This window comes from Aulonocara sp. 'chitande type north' Nkhata Bay, linkage group LG10 (assembly GCF_057382095.1).
Source record: "Aulonocara sp. 'chitande type north' Nkhata Bay isolate Kocher_YH1m ecotype deep benthic linkage group LG10, A_spYH_male_GT1.1, whole genome shotgun sequence".
Taxonomy (NCBI): Eukaryota; Metazoa; Chordata; class Actinopteri; order Cichliformes; family Cichlidae; genus Aulonocara; species Aulonocara sp. 'chitande type north' Nkhata Bay.
The window spans coordinates 2,475,439-2,496,875 of record NC_141353.1 but is presented as its reverse complement, the minus strand read 5'-3'; the positions used below and the strand labels follow the sequence as shown (position 1 = coordinate 2,496,875).

General features: G+C 41.6%; 1 protein-coding gene across 1 annotated transcript in view; it reads right to left on the bottom strand.

Moving 5' to 3' along the window:
• Positions 1–21,437, bottom strand: part of uvrag (UV radiation resistance associated gene) — a 92,509-nt gene that overhangs the window by 67,419 nt on the left and 3,653 nt on the right. The window contains exons 2-8 of the mRNA XM_086307790.1: positions 17,977–18,094; positions 17,599–17,633; positions 16,311–16,472; positions 14,457–14,531; positions 14,245–14,330; positions 4,744–4,849; positions 625–751 (exon numbers count right to left, since the gene is read on the bottom strand). Coding sequence (XP_086163916.1) covers positions 625–751; positions 4,744–4,849; positions 14,245–14,330; positions 14,457–14,531; positions 16,311–16,472; positions 17,599–17,633; positions 17,977–18,094 — 709 coding nt within the window. The remainder of the gene's footprint in view (positions 1–624; positions 752–4,743; positions 4,850–14,244; positions 14,331–14,456; positions 14,532–16,310; positions 16,473–17,598; positions 17,634–17,976; positions 18,095–21,437) is intronic.

Sequence of the window (21,437 nt, the reverse complement as noted above, 5' to 3'; positions counted from 1 at the left end):
TTCTTGTTATTTTGTTGTTTGCTTTTTGCATTGTGGATGTGAATTCATATGTTTGAATGTGCCAATTGCACTACATAAGTGACAGGCTAACATCTCCCAGCTATTACATGAGTGAGCCAAAGCAAACTCACTATTGTTCTAAATGAACACGCAAACCGTCCTGGTTAGACCTGTGCTTACCACAATTTACACAAAATAGTCAAACTGTCAGAACTACTTTTATATTCTGTTCTCGTTACAACTGGTAGCTGCAGCAGAGCCTTCTGTGGATTATCATGAAAAGATTTGGGGATTTCGTTGGAATTGGGAGCACATGTTTTTACCATTATATTAAGTCTTCTTCCACAAGCAGGATCTGAGTGACGCAGCACCACTGGAGACAGCAAAATGAGTTGCAGAGGGAATAACCGATCATTTGAAGTTACTTTTATATAAGACCAAACTGAGCCTTTAATTTTTCTTATTGCTCGTGTGTTCATGTTTTCACCCACTAGTTACTGCAAGCAAGCACTAAACGGTGCACACAATAGCATCAAACAATATTAAAAGGTGATTTATGCATGGTGGTGTGGTGTTAACACTTTCCCCAGGTGCATATGCAGCATGTCCACCTATTCCGTTTACCTTTCTTCTGCAGCAGTGCCCTCTCTTTCTGTCGCAGGTCTCTCTCCCTCCCGAGTGCCTTCCTCTGCCGCTCCAGCTCACTGTGAAGGACCGCTATACGCAGCTGCATGCACTCGCGCTCCTTCTTCTGCTCACACAAAGCGGCAGAAAGGAAAGAGAAAAAGACAGTGAAAGAAAATATTTAGCATGTGGTCACAGCAACCTTTTATAAAGACCCCAAGATTCCTACTAGCTCCCACAAAAACAAACACTGTTTTTTAGGCTGATCCCATATCGCGCTGATTTAATGCACAACCACTGAGCCAATGCTCACTGTTAGCAATAACAGCAAGCACTGTCAACAGCTAATGATAACACAGAAAGGAAGATTTGCGTGTTCAAAACGTCTTACTGAGCCCTGGAATCATCGTTAATGTTTACTAATGAGCCCAAGTCATGGGAACGGCCGGCTCCAAGGTAAGTAGTACTGAGTTCCACGTTCAAACAGCTGGTCTGAGGTGAGCAGATGAGGCCGGGTGCCGAACCTGCACCAGAACCACAGTGAATAAAGTCTTCTCCCTTTCAGGCCTCTCACATAGAGCATATAATTTACAAATCATCTACATAACACATCTGTCCTCGTATGCAGTCATTTGTTCCTTTTTAAATCGTTACAGCTGGGAAAGAAGGTGTGTTTTGTAATATGTCTCTTACCATTTATTTCATTTAAACAATGGCCCGAGCATGTTTTTGGTTTGTTCCAATTTCCTTCTGTCTCCTACTAAACCCAACTTCACAGGTCTATACACACAGAGACAAACAGGTGTTTTCACTTATTGTGGCTGCTAAGGCCTATTTCTCATGTTTGCATAGCTGTGCACAGACTGTGACTGATTGACAGCAACCTGACTCACCTGTGAAAGTGAAAACATTCAATCTTGTTTATACAGCAACAAACCCCAACAACGGTTGCCTCAAGGTGCTTTACATATTTGGATGTAAACCTACCCTGCAACAATACAGAGAAAACCCAACAACCAGTCTGTGAGCAAGCAACTGGTAACAGTGGGAAGGAAAAACTCCCTTTCAACAGGAAGAAGCAGCCCTCGGCAGAACCAGGCTCGGAGCTGGGCGGCCATCTGCCGGAAGAGTTTGTGGGTGATGGGAGAAAGGCAGGATATACTGTGAAAATAACAAACGTCAACTAATTCTTATTTATTCGTTTAATATTTCCCACTTGGAGTCATGGAAAGTCATAGCTTTCCATGACTCCCAGTTTAACTTAATTCATCTAATACTGGGACTCCGTTCGGCCCCTGAGTGCATCCTCTGTCTCAAGCAAACCATTTTCTTCTAAACAGCTATCCCTGTCAAACTAAAGGTTTGAAGCTATGTCTGTAGCCTGACGCCTGAGCTTCTGGATGAAAATTACTACCTAATAAACTGAACTGATCCCAGTAACAGACTGGTAACAATATACAGCTCAACAATGACTGAATCACAAACATGGCTGGTTGGGTGGATGGAATCCAAGTACACTTTAATTAAAATGAGAAAAATGAAAATATATGTATATTTACTTAATTTTACACAGTTTATTTTAATACTGTGTTTTGATTTCTCGACTGTTTGCGTAACTTTCCTCTGCCATATGATATTGCTTTATTACTGCGATATTACATAGAAAAAGAGAATAAAATAGAGCCAGGACAGTTATCTGGAAGCTGAGGAAACAGCTGTCTCCAACAGCAACCTGAGCAGATTTGTAGTCCTGCAGGTGTCAACACAAAGCCATTCTTAAACTGATGCAGACAGTGACATTATCTGAGTGTTGTCTCAGGAAAGAATGTGTTATGAGTGGCAGCAGTGGAAGTTAGAAATATGTACGCTCAACATTTGGAGGAAATTGCTTGTGCATGGATTCGGCTGGGAGAACGTGAATGTGAAGTTGTAGCTGTGGGTTTGTTCATCAATTAAAATGTAAGAAAGGCTAAAGAGTAAGACGCCACATGAAAGTCTCAGAACATGCAAACAGGAAGACGGACACAAACCCTCAAACATAACCCGAAGCAAAAGACCACAATAAAGCCCAGCGACTCGAGATGAGTGACCGCCCCGAATTAAAACTCCTGCCAAGAGGCGCCTCTCCACCCCACATCCCTGCCCACCAGCGCCATCAGAGCGCAGGTCATTAGTCGTAATCTAAGCCTCTCCGAGCGGCGTCCCTTCATCATCTTCATTTCTCTATCTGGTAAAGAGGAGTGTGAAGTGGGCTCACCCTAATCATCTAATAAGGAACAGAAACAGGGGTTGATGGATGCACTTGCACAGTAGATGAAGGGGAGAGAGCAGCGACTGACAAAACCACTCAACGAAAAATGATCCATTCAAAACAGGAAGACGGATTTAGGGGGATTCAGGAGGGCAGCACAGTTGCTGAGACAGAAAAAAAACTATACACATACACACTTGTAATAAGGAGATGGAAGACACAAACAGGGAACTGATAATGATGTAAGATTAGGGAGGGAGGAGCGGGGACTTTGGCATCTCACACACATTCGCTTAGATAAGAGATCGCAGCCTGGATCAGAGCAAAAACAGATATGATACAGATTTTTTTCTTCCTGTGGGTACCGTGGAGAAAACACGGGGAAAGAGATGACTGATAGAGCCTCTATCTGTCCAGTGTGTCGCACCCTGACACTTGCATGTTAACCACAACTGGCTTTGGCACGAACCACGAGCCTCCTACACTTTCACTGAGCACCAGAATTAACAAGTGGGTTGCTGTGATGTGTGAGTGTGTGTGCGAGACAGAGAGGGAGAAAGACTGCACCTAACCAGCAGGGTCTGTCTGATGTCTACTGAACATCAAACAGCAGTGGGTCAGCTGAGTAAATAAGCAGCAGGCGTGGGGGTGGGGGGGTGGGAGCGTGTTATAACTGAGCAGATTAATGGCAGAGTGTGGGTGAGAGGGTGAAAGGGGCATGTGCTCGGCTAGGTGGCCTCCACTCCATCGCCCTTTGATGCATGTTCACCATGACGCATACAGAAAGATGGTACAGAGCTCTCCAAAGTGGGAAGCCCTTAGAAGAATCACACAATGCTCCACTCACTCCAAGATGGGGGGGGGGGGCTTTTACAGAAAGGTAGAAGATGAGGATTATGTGATTTATTGGCAGATTTGAACTCTGAAAAGGGGTTTGAGGAATGTTTCACTGAGAGGGAAATATCAGAGAAAAGTTCTTGAAAGGGATCCTTTGTGGCGAAAAGAATGGAGCCTCGATGTTTTTGTGGGAAAGCTGAGGCTATAGTAGGGGGCTGCCTTAATAAGTAGGGTGAAGGCCTAAGGAAAGGAACAAAAAATAAAAAAATCAGGGATATCAAAAACTCATGAGGAGCAGCAAGATCGAAAGCAACAGCTGTAACAGCTGTATAAAGAGGCTCACTAAGCAGACATTCAGATCGCTTAAATCTTCTACCAGCACACATACACACTCTCAGAGTCCAGTTGGACTGGACACAAAAGCAGCCCAGTTGTCCACAATTGTACCGTGCATGGTGAGTGAAAATGCTTTTTTGTGCCGCCTACCTGGGGGACAAAAATACTAAAGTATCATTGCCTCCGGGCTTGTATAACACCAGAAGAGAGGGGATGCTTTTGAAGTGAATTTTTACAGTAAACACAATGTCAGACCTGGGATCGGTACTGCGTTTTCACAGCTGTGCGCCTGACAATTCCAAATATGTTAAACACGCTTCTTTAGCGTATTTGAGCACATTACAGGAGGTGGAAACATAAACAAGGCATTTTGGCGCAGGCATCATCACTGAGGAGCTGAGCTATCAAAACAATCACAATCGATGGATTTTCAGATCTCACATTTCTTTACGTTACAATTACATTTGGAGCTTTGTGTGAGACAAGCTCTTAAATCCTTGTAAGTATCAAGCACGATTCTGATGTTTATTATTGGTGGAGGCCAGAAACTCCGTTATCGCTGATCACATCAGTTGTGGTGTTATACATGGTACTTCCTCTGAAAACAAACTTCACACCAACTTTCAAGCTACTGAAAACATCTAAACCAGTCGCTGATGAGCTGGAATTTGTTGCCGAGGGGCGACCACGCTCACCCGCTCTGTGCAGGCCGCCGTCGTCCTTAGCTTCTCCTCGATCTCCTTCCCGATCTTCTGCACTGTGACTTGGGTCTGTTTGATGGCTCTCTGGGCTGTGTGAAGCCTGCCGAGGGAGTAGAACACAAAGTCATCATCCACATCATCTTAACCACACATCAGACCACAAGAACAACTCAGCGCTGAAACTGAGTTTCCAGGAGACCATTAAATTGATGGGCTGGTTAAAAGTTGAGAGTCAGTTATGATTACACCAGCAAATCATTCTTTTTAGCTTGGATGTTTACACCGACTGTTTGTAGGGCACAATAAGAATAATGATCGTCCCCATGTGGGGAAGACTCATTGTGCAGTGTGTTTGTCATCCCTCCCCGTTTCTTTTTCTGACTTGGGTTGACCTTCATTGTTCCAGACCAATTGTTGAGTCTCTTAAACTGTAAAAGCTATTGAATAGTTCTGCCATTAAATAAGGACATAAACAATATTGAGAACATTCCTAATAATAAAAAAAGAGCAGCGAGAACAGACGGGTCAAGTTCTAAAGTACAGAAATACGACCGCAAAAGTTTAATCACTAATATTGTCTAATAATGGAAACAATACCGCCTGAGATCAAACGGCTCCAATAGACCTGAACCCAAGCGTGCCAGAGAGCAGAGAGAAACCTCAGCAGCCCCACTAATTAACTAAAACCACAAAGATGGAGTCCCACGTCCAAATTCCATGTCGCTGTCATCACTGAAATAGGAAACAGCAACATCAGTATACAAATGACAAGCAAGCACATTATTTAGACCATCGATCACAGAAGCATTTAGCTTCGGAGAATGTTTTCGTCAAGTCGCACAAAGATAGACAAAAACCCCCTCATCACAACCCCTGGGACTCAACAACTCATCAACAGACGAAAATCCCACATGGTGGGAACTGGCAGCTAGCAATCCAACTGTCACTCTGGTGTTAAATCATCTGCTTCATGCAAAATGTGTCAGTGGCGTTCATACGCCATAAGCTATGATTGGACTATAATGGTTACAGTTCTATTTCCATGCACACAAAGTGACCCTTAAAAATGAAATTGCATACGGTTTGCCTCACTCTTAGAAGCCGTCCAGCATGGTTGGGTTTGATGTAGGGATCCAGTACTTGGGTCATATATTGTAACAAAGAGCTCATCAACTCCCTTTATTTGATTTGTGCACCAAGAGCAGTGCATCGATTGTCAGCTCTCATGTTAGCAATCGCTGATTCCAAAAAAAGGGAGTTGATGTTACAACAATGTTACTAATGTTACAACAACCAACTCAAAAAGCTGTTTTACGGCCTGGTAGCAAGAACTGTTTTTGCCCCCTTGTGCAGCTTTTAGTGCAACTCTGTCCTAGAAAATGGACTTAGGGGCGTGGCTGCACAGAACGGTAGGTATCCCAGGATAGGCAGTTGGAACCAATCAGCATCCAGGCCTCATCCAGTACTTTGAGTCACCGAGTGTCACTGTGGGTGTGTTGCTGGTCTCTTTTATGGTATTTTTATCTAAATAATATTATGGCTTAATGTGCGGGACAGACCATCCAAGAGGTTTGGGCTTCATTCTCGGTGAGTGAAATTTTTGTGTTTTAATAGACTGTAACTTAAGTTCTTATCAGCTGTTAGGTGTGTCTGAGTATTGCGCACACACACGATGGAGTAATGCAGCTTGCTAGTATTAGCTGATAAATCAGCACTGCAACCTTTTATCCATATAAGGCAACTTCTGGCTCAAAGACAAAAGAAAACAAAAATAGAAAATGCTGTTCAAGTGCCTTACACATGAAATAATGACACTAGGTCTCTTCATCTAAATGAGGAATAAAGCATAATAATTTCAGACCGGGGAGGCTTTTTGTAATGAAAATATACTTCTTCAAGAACCAAAACAACAACAAAAACGCTTCTATAATGATGTAGATAGAGCTGTAAGTAGCTGTCCTGCAGGGGAACCACACCTCTTAGATTTTTTTAATCTGTCTGAGGTGACAGTGATAAGAGTTGTTGATAATCTTTTGAAAGATCAGGATGAATCTGTTTTGAAAGCTTCATCTGTTTAGGTGATAGCAGTGCGTTCCCTCAGGTGAGAGCTGTTATCTCCTCTCTCCTTTTCACGCATGTCTGCTCCGTTATCTCTCCATGAGCCTCGGTCTGAAGCACAGCAATCACTGCAGCAGAGGGGAGGCAGGGGGTGTTCACGCTGTACGCTCTCAGTGGGTCTCTTTAAGATCCGAGTAACTGTCCAGCAAACACCAGCTCATGTGGCCATTGTTTTCATGCCTGACAACTCTGCTGTGGACACGCAGGAAGTTATGACTGAGGCTCTGCGCTCAACCCTTCGTAATGATAAACATCGGACAAACAACAGCATCTGCTCCTTGGATTCTAGATACGATGAGGTGTCGCATGAAACTCGCACCCAGATTTTTTTGATAAAAAAGAAGGCACTGTTGGAAACTCTGGGTAAAGGTTTACAGAATAAATTCAATAAATGCTAAGTATTTTTTGATAACAGGAAGGAAACTGGAGGGGAAGGGCTGCCTCCGTGCAACGCAGCTTTTGTTTTCTGTTCATTTACCTTTGCTGATTATATTGAAATAAACATTTGCAGCCATGATGTAGTCCTGAATCTGCACTTTTGTAAATGAGGACTGAGAACGAATCAGCAAATACAGATGTGTCATCTGGCTTACAAACAAGAAGGCACCTGGGAACATGTCGTTTCTCATCTGAAAGAACGTGAGAGCTAAACTTCAAGGGTGGCCTTGTGCTGCTCTGTTACTCGGGCAGACGACTCGAAAAGAGGACATCACTATGCAGTGGCTGTAGTTAGCTGAATCTTTTCTATCATTTGCATGTGCAGGCGATCTTTCAGTTTCTTACAATATCAAGTAGTAGAGCTGCTCTTGATTCTTTCAGGTTTCGTTCATCAGGAAACACTAAAACAAAATGACCGGAGCACAAATAGGTCTTAAAATTACAAATTCAACCTCAGATGAACAACAACATTATTTTACAACATGTCATTCTTTATTTAACAAAAACTACGCAGAAGCAGTTTGTGAAAAATGTAGTACGTCCTTACTGCTCCCGCTGGAATTAAGAGGGGAGAGAAGTAGCAAGGTGCTGCTAATCAAATCCACTCGGTTAATTGATAATTAAGTGTGCCTACTCCCATAAAAGCAGAGGTTTTGGCAGTTTGAGTGTGGGAGTGTATGTTAACACAATGCCTTCCCAGGAGTGGATGTGCCAACAAATGGTCACACCGTGCAAAAAACCCAAGAGCAACACCTCAGACTCTAGAGGGTTCCTTTCCTTCGGGTACACGAGACCACAGTGGAGTCTGGCACAAGAAGGAGAAACAGATGTAAAGTGACTAAATGTATGTTGTGATTCGTTTCCTTTCCTGTGTGGTTCAATTAAATCTACGCCGAGGGCAACTCCTCAAAGTCTCCTGCAGGGGGAATCCAGTCGATTATGTGAGAGCTGTCAGTCAGCACCCTCTCAGCAGGCTTTTCTCTCTCTCACAATTTACATTTTTTTAAATCACCTATTTTTTCCTCACACTTTGTAATTTTTAAAAATATTTGGGTGTTTGGCTGGGTGGTTGATAACACGTTTCTGTGGCGTGACAAACACATTTCTTTCTGCTTTACACTGACTGTAAAGGAGTACTCACTGTGTGGCCTGCCCAGACTTCCACCTGTTTATCCCATGTAAGTGTACCCAATGCATTTGTCAAACAATCCTGGATCAAAGGAAACAAGCCCACAGATTAACGACTGTGCTGCATTCATTTCTAGCAACCAGCACAGGGTGAACAGGGCCGCCCAATTAACCCATTGAAAACAACAAATGGAGGGTAAGATCCCACTACACACCTCTGCCAGGGACAATACAGAGAACACAACGTAGGAAAATCACAGCAAACAACTCTTCTCGCCGCTGCCTATATCTCACAGCGAAAGAATGTCAACACATTTAACTACTTGCTATTCACATCACCTCTCCATTGTCTCCATCCACATGGACTGAAAGATAAGATTACTGCTGAGAAGTTTCTTTGGCGAGCCCGTGTATGTGCTTCTCCTGCTCCGGGCTGGTGTTTTTGTGGGGATCTGTTGCTATAAGCCATGTTTACACGAGCTACAACAAAGATGCAGGGAAGCCAGAGAGATCTCGAGGAAAGATATGTTTAGTCTTGAAAGGGTCAAAAAGGGGTCAAGCATTTAGACAACTCTGGAAGGCTGGATTGCCGTGATGAGTCACAAGTGTAGGCTCCTTACGCTGGTCTTACTCTAAAAGTGTCAAATTATTAGTTATGCTCACTTAGGCTGGTGTAATTAGCCTTTTTCTTTTTTAAAACGTCCGAACGCTGTTAGTCAAAGCTTGCACTCTTTTGTTTAAGAAGCCAGGAAACAGAAAGAGAGACTATAGCTTAGTACTGTACATGTGGAAGGAGTAATCCTTACGTCAACAAGCTGAGATAAAAGCCTGCAATGCTAGGCACACACCAGAGGGGCTGTAACGCTGCAGACAGTGAGAGAAAATCGGACGAGTAATGGGCAGCGTCAGGAACAGCAGACAAACTGGAAACATGGATCTCTGGAGGAAGCAATCTCAGGCTGAAAGATGTGTTTCGGAGGACAGGCAGTGAGGTAAATAACTGAAACAAAATGACACACGCAGCATATCTGAAATAACGATTGGTCGTGTTGCTCCAGAGGAATGAAACAACCAGCAGGCTTGCTGACCTCAGGGGCTGCCTGCAGGAAAGCATTAGCACCTCAACAGTCTCTGAAGGCACGAAGCCCCTCCCCCCATTGAGTTCAGCAACACTGTGCACGGCTTCCGTTGACACACACCGTACGTACATGTAGTCCACGTACGAGCATACGCAAGGAAGTCAGGAGACAACATGTGGCTCTGACCACCAAGAAGAAGAGAAGCCTCCCTTTTAGGCTTTGGGCGTTTGAGACATTATGCTAACCTGTGAAAAGTTCTGCTCCAAGAACCATGTTTACCATGTGTCACATCATCATAAGGCCAGCAGGGTTTACAAGTGCATGACTCTTTAAACTGGTTTCAGAGAGCAGGGACCACGACGTGCACACTCTCACTTCACACTACTTCGGTGTGACACAAGTTTAAACTGCAAAACAATTAGAATCATGAGTTGGTGATATCAAAATTAAAACCAAGCTACAAGCTTCCACCCTGTCCTACCAAATAATTATTCCACTTACAAGCTCTGCCAGGACAGACAAGCATACTTGGGGGGTCAAAGAATATCTGAACCTTTATTAATAGTCTCTACATAAAGGGGGGGCTTTGTTGAACAGCTGTCACATTTTTTTTCTACCCACACAGGGGCCTTGCTCTTTGTAGGATGTGGCCTGCCCTCTATCACAGCCTCACTGAAAGAGACAGGCGTTTGCTGATTGATGATCTGTTTGCTCCCTCTTCATCTCACCATATGAGATGTGTTGTGTTGGCTAGCTCACATCAACATGTTACTCACACAAGCGAAGGGTGCTGGAGCCAGGCCGAAAAAGCACACTATGAATCTGCTGACAAATTACCGCCATTTATCAAGATCAGCAAGCTCTCTGTGAAGCCGCCCTCATCAATTTCCATTAACACACAGCATTAACAAAGACACGCTGCGCCGGGCCAGAAAGGAGAGCCGGAGAGAGCTGGGCCAGATCTCGACACTGTGGGTGTTTGCAGTGGACATGCACAACTGCTGTTTGAAGACTTTTTTATTTATATATATAAGTTAGATGAGCAAAGGTGAACACCACCCTTCATCTCACTTCATCATCAAACAGCTCCAGAAACTAAGCATACATCCTTATATGCCATTGGGGGTGGGGACTACAATAGTGCACCATGTCTGATGAGTCATGTTATAGTACGTAATAATAATAAATCATGTGCATGTGAGTGCACCAAGCCAAAAAAAACACTGACAGAGGTGGAAGCTGCAGACAGAGCAGTGTGAGGAAATAGAAGGGATCAACCCACAAGAGTGGGCAAGATATCGCGAGTTAAGAAATCAAGTAACTAAACTGAATAGGCACAAGAAGAAAGAATATTATCAACTTAAGCTCAAGGAGGCCAGTAAGGACAGCAAGAAGGTGTGGAAAGTTTTAAATAATATAATGGGTAGAGATCTTGCTCCGGTGGTGTCTCACATCTACACGGGTGGAACGTTTATAAGTAAAGCTAAGGACAATTATTTTGTGAATTATTACAGCAATAAAATAACAAATTTAAAATCTAATATGAGCAGAGGCGATCCCACCTTATCACGTCGTCTTATACAGGATGTTATCGTGAATAATAAGCAATGCCAATTTAAGTTTGAGGCAGTGAGTGTGGAGATGGTAGAGCGCTTATTGATATCACTTCCTGACGATACATCCTCCGGCTCTGATAACACAGACAGCAAACTGCAAGTTTGTGTCCCTTCCTATATGTCCCATATGTAATAGATCTTTGGCATGCAGCTTATTTCCATTGCAGTGGAAAGAATCGAAAATAATTCCCATCCCTAAAAACAAGAATGACGTTTTTAATGGTGTCAATAGCAGATCTATTAGTCTGCTCCCCGTTCTAAGTAAAATTATGGAGAGGATTGTCTATGAACAAATTCAACATTACCTAACAGAAAATCAGTTACTCGCTCAGTTTCAACATGCCTACAAACCTGGTTATTCCACCAGCTCAGCTCTCAGTCACATGACAGATAACTGGTACAAATATCTAGATAATGGGAATTTGGCCGGGGTGGTATTTTTGGATTTTAGTGCTGCATTTGATTTGATAAATCATGATCTTTTGATAGATAAACTAAAATGTTATGGATTTTCACCAGCTGCTTTGTGCTGGATGGAAAGTTATTTGTCTGGAAGAAGGCAAAAGGTTTATTATAACGGTTATTTCTCGGAGGGCTGTGAAATGAACTGTGGTCTACCCCAAGGCAGCTGCCTCGGTCCACTTCTCTCTTCAGTCTTTACAAACGATCTGCCGTACGTCCTGGATAAATCTCATCTTGTAATGTATGCTGATGACTCCACCGTGTTTTATTCAGCCAGTAGCTACTCTGAATTGACCAGCGTGTTACAACTAGATTTGCTGAACGTGTTTGACTGGATAAGTAAAAACAACGTGATTTTAAACGTGTTTAAATCCAAAGACATGTTAATAGGAAGTAGAGGACGCTTAGTCAACAGCCCACAACTAAATCTTTCCATAGCTGGATCGGTATTAGAACAGGTCACCCAGACTAAATTACTTGGTGTTACCATAAACCACCACCTTTCATGGTCTCAGCACATCAACTCTGTTATTAAGAAAATGGGACAGGGCATAGCTATAGCTAGGAAATGCTCCTTTTATATTACTTCTTCAGTTATGAAAGATGTCATTAATGCACTAGTGTTATCTCATCTAGAGTACTGCTCAGTCATTTGGTCAGCAGCTAATAAGACAGATCTGAACTTCAGTTAGTCCAAAATAGGGCGGCCAGATTAGTGTTAAGGTGTTCATATTATACAGATATTGATAAAATGCGCGGTAAACTTTCTTGGCTTTCTGTACAAGTTAAATTATACTATGGCTTACTTGTATTTTTAAAGAAAGCAATACTGGTAAACACACCACACTTTTTTATGCTCAGTTGCAGCATCCAGATGAAATACATAATCATGCCACACGATTCTCAACTAACCACAATTTAGTGACTCCTCGAGTTAAAAGTAACTTTCTGAAAAACTCTGTTATATTTAAAGCATCTTTTCAGTGGAATAAGTTGCCTTATGCAATTAGAGAATTGGCTTCTATTCATAATTTTAAAAATCACCTAAAAGCCTATTTAGGCAGTTTTTAATTTATTTGTAAAAATTGTAGAGGGTAATGTCACTTGTAATGGAAATTGTGTATTTTGTGAGTGTTTTTTATATTTTTTAATATTTACATGCTTATATTTTCAGAATTGTAAAACCTTATTGTGGATGTAAGAGCCAAATTATGTGGATATTTTGCATCCAATTCATTGTGTAACATTTTATTCGATGGTATTTGATGGTTTGGGCCCCAGGAAGACTAGCAACCCCTGTTGTGGAAGCTAATGGGGTTCCTTAAACAAATAAACAAACCTAAGTGTGGTAAACCCCACAGATCCCATGTGGTGTGGATAGAAAGAAGAGGATGGAGACGAAGGCTACGATAATAGAAGAAGCCAGAGCAGAGGTCATAAAAGTTGTGATTCAAACTGGGCTTTTTCTCCTTCAAGCTGCTGGAGAGGCGATGGTCTCCACTCATATAACCATAAACCATGACCACTTCTAGACTGTTAAAGTTCAGACAGCTTTGGCATAACTCCATTTACTTGACATTGCAAAGGCCTGTGACGCATTTATGGCCCCTTATTTAATTCTTAAAGGAGGAAAATCTTAGTGCAAGCCTTCATAATGCACCTAATGACAGGACCGTTATCTTATTTTGGAAACATCTAACTTGAAACTTTCCAAATATATATTTATTTAGACAAAACTGGGGGTAATTACACGATCGGTAAACAGAGGGTCTCCCCTTGGGGAAGCCCTGGTGATTCTGTAAGTGCTGTTTACGTTCTACCACATTTAAATATAAATGCAGAACAACAAGCCTGTTTGTCAACAGATGCAGCCGGCCCTTATGTCTCAAGTTCCTAATTACTGAACCAGGGTTTCTCCCAACAACTAGCAACTTACTCGGCAAATTTTTGTCTCCCTCCTGTGGCGTAAAAATGCATTGCAATCCTTTTTACACTCCATATCCTCAAGTACCCCACAACCACAAGACTGCCACAGACCTAATGAAAAGGTGATTAAAATCTGTAATTCAATAGTTTTATTTTGTCTGAGACCAACAGTGTTCACTCTGGGATGTATGAGTTACTACCAAGTTGCAGAGCTTCCCTCACAACGACTCTAAAATAAAACTGTTCCTCTGGCACCATCTGCTGGACAGCAAATACCCAAGTAAAACCCACAAAAGGCAAGTAAAACACAGGAAATGTATTGAAAATATTTATGATAAAAGCAAGAAAGACCTATTTAATAAAAGTAATAATAATAAGAAGAAGAAGAAGAAGAAGAAGATGGCCCCGCCCCTCCCTGAGCCTGGTTCTGCTGGAGGTTTCTTCCTGTTAAAAGAGGTTTTTCCTTCCCACTGTCACCAAAGTGCTGCTCATAGGGGTCATATGATTGTTGGGTTTTTCTCTGTATGTATTATTGTGGGGTCAACCTTACAATATAAAGCGCCTTGAGACGACTGCTGTTGTGATTCAGTGCTGTATAAATAAAACTGAATGGATCTATTTGTCAGCAGAAGATGCTCCCCATAAAAAGTGATTCACTACATTTGATTTAAGGCCAGCTCCATAAAATGAATATGAGATGCGACAATGCTGCACAGCTTGAATCTTACCTGAGCAGAGAAAAAACGCTGTACGAGTTCCTGACTGAACTCTGGTCAACCTGAAGCAGGCTGTTTTTCTTACGCTCCGACTGATCCTGAAACAGCCACATGTCTGAGTTTCAGCGCAGAAGCCAAACAACGTCGAAACAATGCTAACAAGATTTGAACTTGGTATTCTATTGTCATGCAAGAAGCTTTAGAAAACAGGCGAAAGGACATACCTTCTGATCAAAGTCAGCTGCATAATAGCCATCATTCAATCCAAATATGATCTCATTTGGATTTCTGGATCGAATCTGTGGACAAAGCAGGGCAGAAAAGGCTGATTGTACGGGGACAGAGTCTCAGAACAAAGGACGGCTGCATCTGGATGTGCATGAGACTGTGCTGTTTACCAACCTCCAATGCAGTCTGGATTTGAATAAATTGGAATAACATTGAGTTCTTCATCAGCATTTGAACTGCATTTACTATTTTGATGAAGGCTTTGAATGGGCCAAACTTTTCACGCAAAGAGCCAAACAGACAGCTAGATTCTGAAGCTCTAAATCACATTTTCACATGCAGACATTTCATATTACTACTGAATCAATGCAGCATGTGGCGCATTACACTAATGAGCAGCCTGCTACATAATCACTGGTTGTTTCCCTACCACTGACATATATGTGGCATGCACGGGAAAAGAGAATTGTATTGAAGACGATGAGGAAGAGAATTGCAATTTTCTTTGATTACTGTCAAAATATAAAGCACTAAGCATTTGTTACACTGATGGAAGTTATTTACAATCATGTAATGTAACGTATATACGCTCGGTGCATTTTTAGATGATTTAACTCTGAGTGAAAGAACATTTGGTGTAACCGAATAAAAGAGTGAACTGACGCAACGACAGACAGTCACAATAATCATTTTACCTAATGTTAGCAACTAGATGACATTACAGTAAAATAGGCACCAATAAATTTATTCTATATGACTGAAAGTAATTTAGAAAGTTTAATGTTTGGGGACTTGTATTTCTAACCACAGTTTGTTTCTACTGCGATTATTCACATTTAATAATGTGCATGCAGTACTTAAACTTATTAGACCACAGAGAAAAATATTGAACATATTTTAGAAAGTTTAAACTAAAAGCATGTTGTTATTTATTAAGCAAATAAACTGAATTCATTTACTGTTACACCCAATCACACTGGACTTCTTTGATGATTTTTTAAAAATGGAAATAAATCACTGTAACTCAGCATCTTAATAAAAAATAAATAAATGTTTCTTTTCTTAAACAGTAAATTTGAAAATTATTTTATAACAATAGTAACTATATTTTAGCATTAGAAATATCATTTTGATTAAAGAGTTTGCTCATAAATGCCAATTTAAATGACAGAAACATTAAAAAAAAATTATTTTGTAAATACTAAAACTGTTCATTCAGGCCAGCTGTGCCATAAATCTTACACCAACAATCAGTTTGTTAAGCACTGCATATAAGACCCCTTTAAATTGACAGAAAGATTTCCATTTAGTGAACTACTTAGTTTTCATGTTCAAATATTTAGAAATTAAAACTCAAACGCAGATCCAGAGTTAAATGTTCAACTCCAAATATGGCTCACCCCACATTCACTCGCTCACAGCAGTGAGCATCACCTCAGCCTTGCTACCTTTGAACTAGATTCATCCACTTGTATAAATTCCAAGCAGATGAAAAATATTTCATACACAGAACTGTGCAGCCGAGTCCAAGTGATCATTTTACACATAAACTTGCTAAGAGCACAGCAACAGCCCTGCTCATAACTACTGATATGTCATGAAGTAACGTAAACCACATGGACAGAACGGAAATGCATGCATCGCGCTCTTAGAAGGATTTAATTACACATTCAGCTATTCAACATTTAACACATGTGTCAGATCATATCCAACAAATCCTTTGTAAAGATCAAAACTGTACTATTAGATTTTTGCAGTAACAATTCACTTTTTCAAAAGCCACACAGAAAGCCTCAGGAAAAATTATATATTGTGTTGCTACTTTGTTGCTCTTGGGTGTGTTTGCTGACCTGCTGCCCCGTGTATCTGAGGCCGTCCAAATTAACCTTCCATTCGATGAGGAGCTGGTACTGTTCCTTCTGCCCTCCCCAGATTCTCACCACAAAGCAAGACACTGAGGTGTCCAGAAGGTCTGGGAGCATGCCAAAGTCCAGGCTCCGCCAAGTTGGATTCTAACAAAGATCCACAAACACACACATTTCAAAAGGAACAGCAGTCACATCTTAAATCTTTTCTACTTTCTGACTTTTTGTTTTTAATGGGAGGATAGGTTCAAGAGTTTGAAATAAAAATCTGAGAGCAAAATTTATGTTACCTCTTAAATCCATACAGTGATCCTTAACCACTGCAGAGTAACTGAATCATTCTGTTCTGCATTAACCTTAAAGTCTGATCCCCATTTCTGTTTGTAGTCTGTCCCTGAACGTTCAGAACGACAGCATGACCGCTGGTTCAGCGGCACACAACTGGAGTCATTTACATCATTTAACTATGTACCATTTCCCTTCATCATACAGAAAAATCTCTTTTTCCCTGGGTAACTTTCATGGACAGGCAGGAGAGGAAGGCCAAAAGCAGAAGTACAATCCACAGGTGAAGATAAGAACTAGCATTAGAAGCAGAGGGGAATGAAAACAGGAAGAGCAACAGGAAACAGTTCCTTATATGAGCGATGACAGGAAGGAGATGGAATAGCCGAGAACGCCAGCACAGATGTTAAATAAAACAGGAGGAAGTTGTGCTGGGAGACGACAGGAGTCATGACTCCTGAAGTGCATTACACTGTCTGTCTGCTGAAGGTACTGACAAGTACGCCTGGAAAGCAGCTTAGGTCAGCTCATGGCTCGGCAGCAAGCCCAAACAGTAATTGTAATTGGCTACGTCTGTAGTTTTGTGCATAGCTGTGTCTGCATCACAAATAAAAGTGGAAATTAAAAAAAAAAAAAAAAAAAACCACACACAACGACAAGGTAATACGACACAGCGCGGTCATTTGCACAGCTTAATGATGCATGCAGGCCAAAAGAAAAAGCTGTTTAAGAGAAACACGGATCAAATTTTATTCATGCCGACACACGCCTGATATTTTATTCAGCAAATCATGTTAAACAAGAGCTGGCTACATGTGTGACTGGCAAGAAGGGATCAGATAAATGCCAAGCTTAGCATTCATAAAATACAGCACTGCTTCGCTGCTCGTAATGAGTACATTCTCCAACAGCAGGCTACAGGAAATGACAACATACTGGACCTATCCCAGGACGCGGAGAGGAAGCGTCTGAGGGTTAGTTTACTCACCAGTGAGTCTCGTATGACTTCACTCTTGTAAAAATCTAAGAAACATGAAAGAATGTTGATTAATGCACAATAAACAGGAGGAACTAAACCCTGAACATGTTTTGCTGAAGCTCAGCTGGACACCAGTTACACAAATCTATCACATACAAATTTTGCACTGACTGCATGTTCCAAAATCAGAGGAACGGTACAGTGTTAGTGCCACTTTCAAATGCATTTGCCTGAGATACTAAACTACAACTTGCTGCAAGTACAAAATAAATATAAATATGCGCACTGCCCATTTAACTTTATTTAAAAGCCTCTTGATAAAAAAAAAAAAAAAAACTGTACAGGATAAACATGATCAGTAGTGTGTGAGAGGACTTTAACACCGACCTCTAGAAATGCGGTCTCCTATACAAAGGTGGAGGGTGAAGTACGTGTCCAGCAGTGGAGAGCCATTCCTGTTGACAATGTTTCTGGCTGCGATGCTCCGAAGATGACGCAACCGTCTCTGTTTGCCAGGAGGAAATAGAGAGGGAGAGAGACAATGAGAAATAGTGACGATTATTGATAACAGAGTTCTGTAACCAGCTTAATTTGGCTCATGTGATTGGTCAAATCTATCCCACATATAAAACAGCTTAAAATAGCCGTCCTTTCTCATGCACAGAGGCAGCATAAGTAATGGAGGCGTTACTCATCTTCATTGTAACATTATGTCAGTCATCAGTTACTTTTTAAATCAATCCAGCAACACTTTAAGACTGGATTGTTTGAAGTTTTTGAAGTCAAGGACTTTGTTAGTGAACAGTCTTTTCAATCTACTAAAAATCTCATGTCTTGATCTAAAAGATTCCTGGGAAATCTTTTAGATCAAGCGCTTTTCGAGACCCTCAAAGCACTTTACAATTCCACTATTCATCCACACACTGGTGGAGGCAGCTACAGTTGTAGCCACAGCTGTCCGGGGGCAGAATGACAGAAGCGAGGCTGCCATATCGCGCCATCGGCCCCTCTGGACGGCACATCCTACAGTCTAACCTTTCCCTTGAATGGCCGGCCCACCTCCTTCCTGCAGCCATAGCGAGGACAAATCTAAGTCATGGGATTTCCCAAAAGATTAACGACTTCAAAAACAAACAAATGATTGTTCTCCAGGGGACTTTTAACCCTCTCCTTATTAATTTTATAATGTACATTTCTCAACAGGAAACATGGACCACATGGAAAACAAAAATAAAACAGCAAAATTATTCAAAACAGTTCAAACATCAGAGTCCTCTCAGACTACGCTCGAACAGAAGAGCACTGCAAAGTTGACCGCATGTTATAAAACGACCATACAAGTCTGATGGTGACACGTGGCTTGTAATCTGGGTGACTAGGTGGTCACAAGCCTTCTGTTATTCATGAGCATGCAGACATTATTTTGGATCAGGCGTGGGTAACTCCAGGCCTCGAGGGCCGGCGTCCTGCAGGTTTTAGATGGGTATTTGATCCAACACAGCTGATTCAAATGGCTAAATTACCTCCACAACATGTCTTGAAGTTCTCCAGAGGTCTGGTGATGAACTCATCATTTGATTCAGGTGTGTTAACCCAGGGTGAGATCTAAAACCTGCAGGACACCAGCCCTCGAGACCTGGAGTCGCCAACCCCTGTTTTACAGAGTGGACTGACCAAACTAAAGCAGATACGACAGGTAGCCCTGATAAGAAAACACACTTGAATGCCAGTTTATTAAGTACAGACAGTTAAAACTGATGCCAACTTTATGCAAGAGGCTTCCAACAAATCCCCACTCTCATACATTTAAAAATAAACGTAAGCTTTTTTCATATATGAACTGCAGCACTGAAAACTAAACCCAGACACGTATAGGTGAGAATGCAAATGTTCGAATAAGTGGGACAGGACAAATGGTCCTAAAAGCTCTTCTGATTGCCCAAGAAGTTTATGTAATGTGACATTTATGCATGAGAGGGTAGTGCAAATAAGTGTCAAGTTATTTCACAGCAAGCAAATTGGTATCATGTGTACTGCATACTGAGACAACTCCCACACATAAACCAAACTCAGTATTTCCAGTCATCTGAAGTGGATTATCTCCTCTTATTAACTACACGCAAGGGACCTTTTGGTCACACACATAAAAAAGTGTGACCGAAAAGTTCCTAGAATCTACGTGCCATATAAATCTAAAATGACTTAACTAAATGCAATTTTCCCTTCAAAGTTTTCATGTCATGCACTACTGGACCAGTTTCTGGACTGCTGCTAATTTAAACTCCCAAGTACCAGTTTTGCCCATGTGTACCGAGTGGGATGCAAATGCATGTAAGGTGGATTCATGGACCTCAAACTCCCCTGAATTTATGTCATGGATCATAGCTGCTGATGAGAGCTGAATCTCAGGTTATGGCCCAGAGATAAAGCGACAGTTTTCACTTAGTCCACAGTAGTCAACCCCGAAAACAGTGCATCAGGTCAAAGTGCATGCTTGTTGTTTGCTTTTCACAATTATAGTATACACACACACACACACACACACACACACACACACACACACACACACACACTTACTTTGTGGAGTACTCAAAGTATTCAAAACTGCTCAGTTAAAACATGTATTATCTAGCCTGAGATTAGCACTGATTATAACCTGTAAAGTGAGTCAGTGTTTACTCAGTAAACAAGTAAACCAGTAAGGTCACAGAGTTTCAAACTCCCTTCTAAACTGGAAAGATTGGTGCACATTTAAGAATTTAAATGATGTCCCATTACAATTTCGCATTAGCGTACCAATAAAGTAAGCTTCACTCATGCCACCAATAGGTCGACTGTCCCACCAGGAAATAGAAGATTCTGGTGCTATGGAACTGTCAAAGATGCCGACACTGATTCCGCTTCTAGGGGCGTCTGATCGTAGTGTGGTTTATCCTGTCTATGAGAGGCTACTGAGACAGAAGAAAGACCCTACACTGACATGACAATGTGTGGCCGGGCTGCTTTGACTGCACTGTATGGGAGGTCTTTGAGAGTGCTGACATTAATGATCACACTACACATGTGACTGATTATATTCATTTCTGTGTGGACTCTGTGGTCCCAACCAAAAGGATTAAATGATGCGAATGACAACCCTTGGGTGTCAAACAAGTTCAAAGACCTTATAAGACAAAAATGCTTTCAGGAGCTACAATGATACAGCCGGAAGGGACCTTTAGTACAGTTAAAAGACAGAAGGCACTTTGTCATCAAGAAAGCCCAGAGATGCATTACTCTAACAACCAATGCCCCACATAAGGATAGGGGATAGGCTTCGCTTGACCTGCATGGTCGAATCTGAAGATTTTTAGATCATCTCAGTCTTGTGATACTAAATATTTAAATTTGGAAAGTATCCATAATTGTTCCTGTTCCTAAATCTCCTAGACCTTCAGGTCCCAAAGACTTTAGACCTGACCTTTCATCACTGGTCTTGTACATGGGATCTTAAACTTGGCATCAAAGAGACCGCTGCAATTTGCCTACCAACCCTGTATGAGGGTGATTTATTGAACTATTTTACGTATTGCACACACTACTTGTATTTGTGGCCATTTCCCCGCCTTTTAACTACGAGTTGGGTTAAAAAATTGATCTTTAATTGATGAAAATTGGTCTTTAAGTCTGACGTCATTAGCCGTTTCCAAGTCCAGATCTTATAAATGGGCTAAACTTCAGTCAGGAGAACAACTGAGATAATCCATCCACAATACCAGGTTAGTCATTACTATACTGCTGCATGGGCTGGAGTTACATCGTAAGGGTTTAAAAACTGAGCTTTAAAAGTAACAGTGGTAATAAAAACC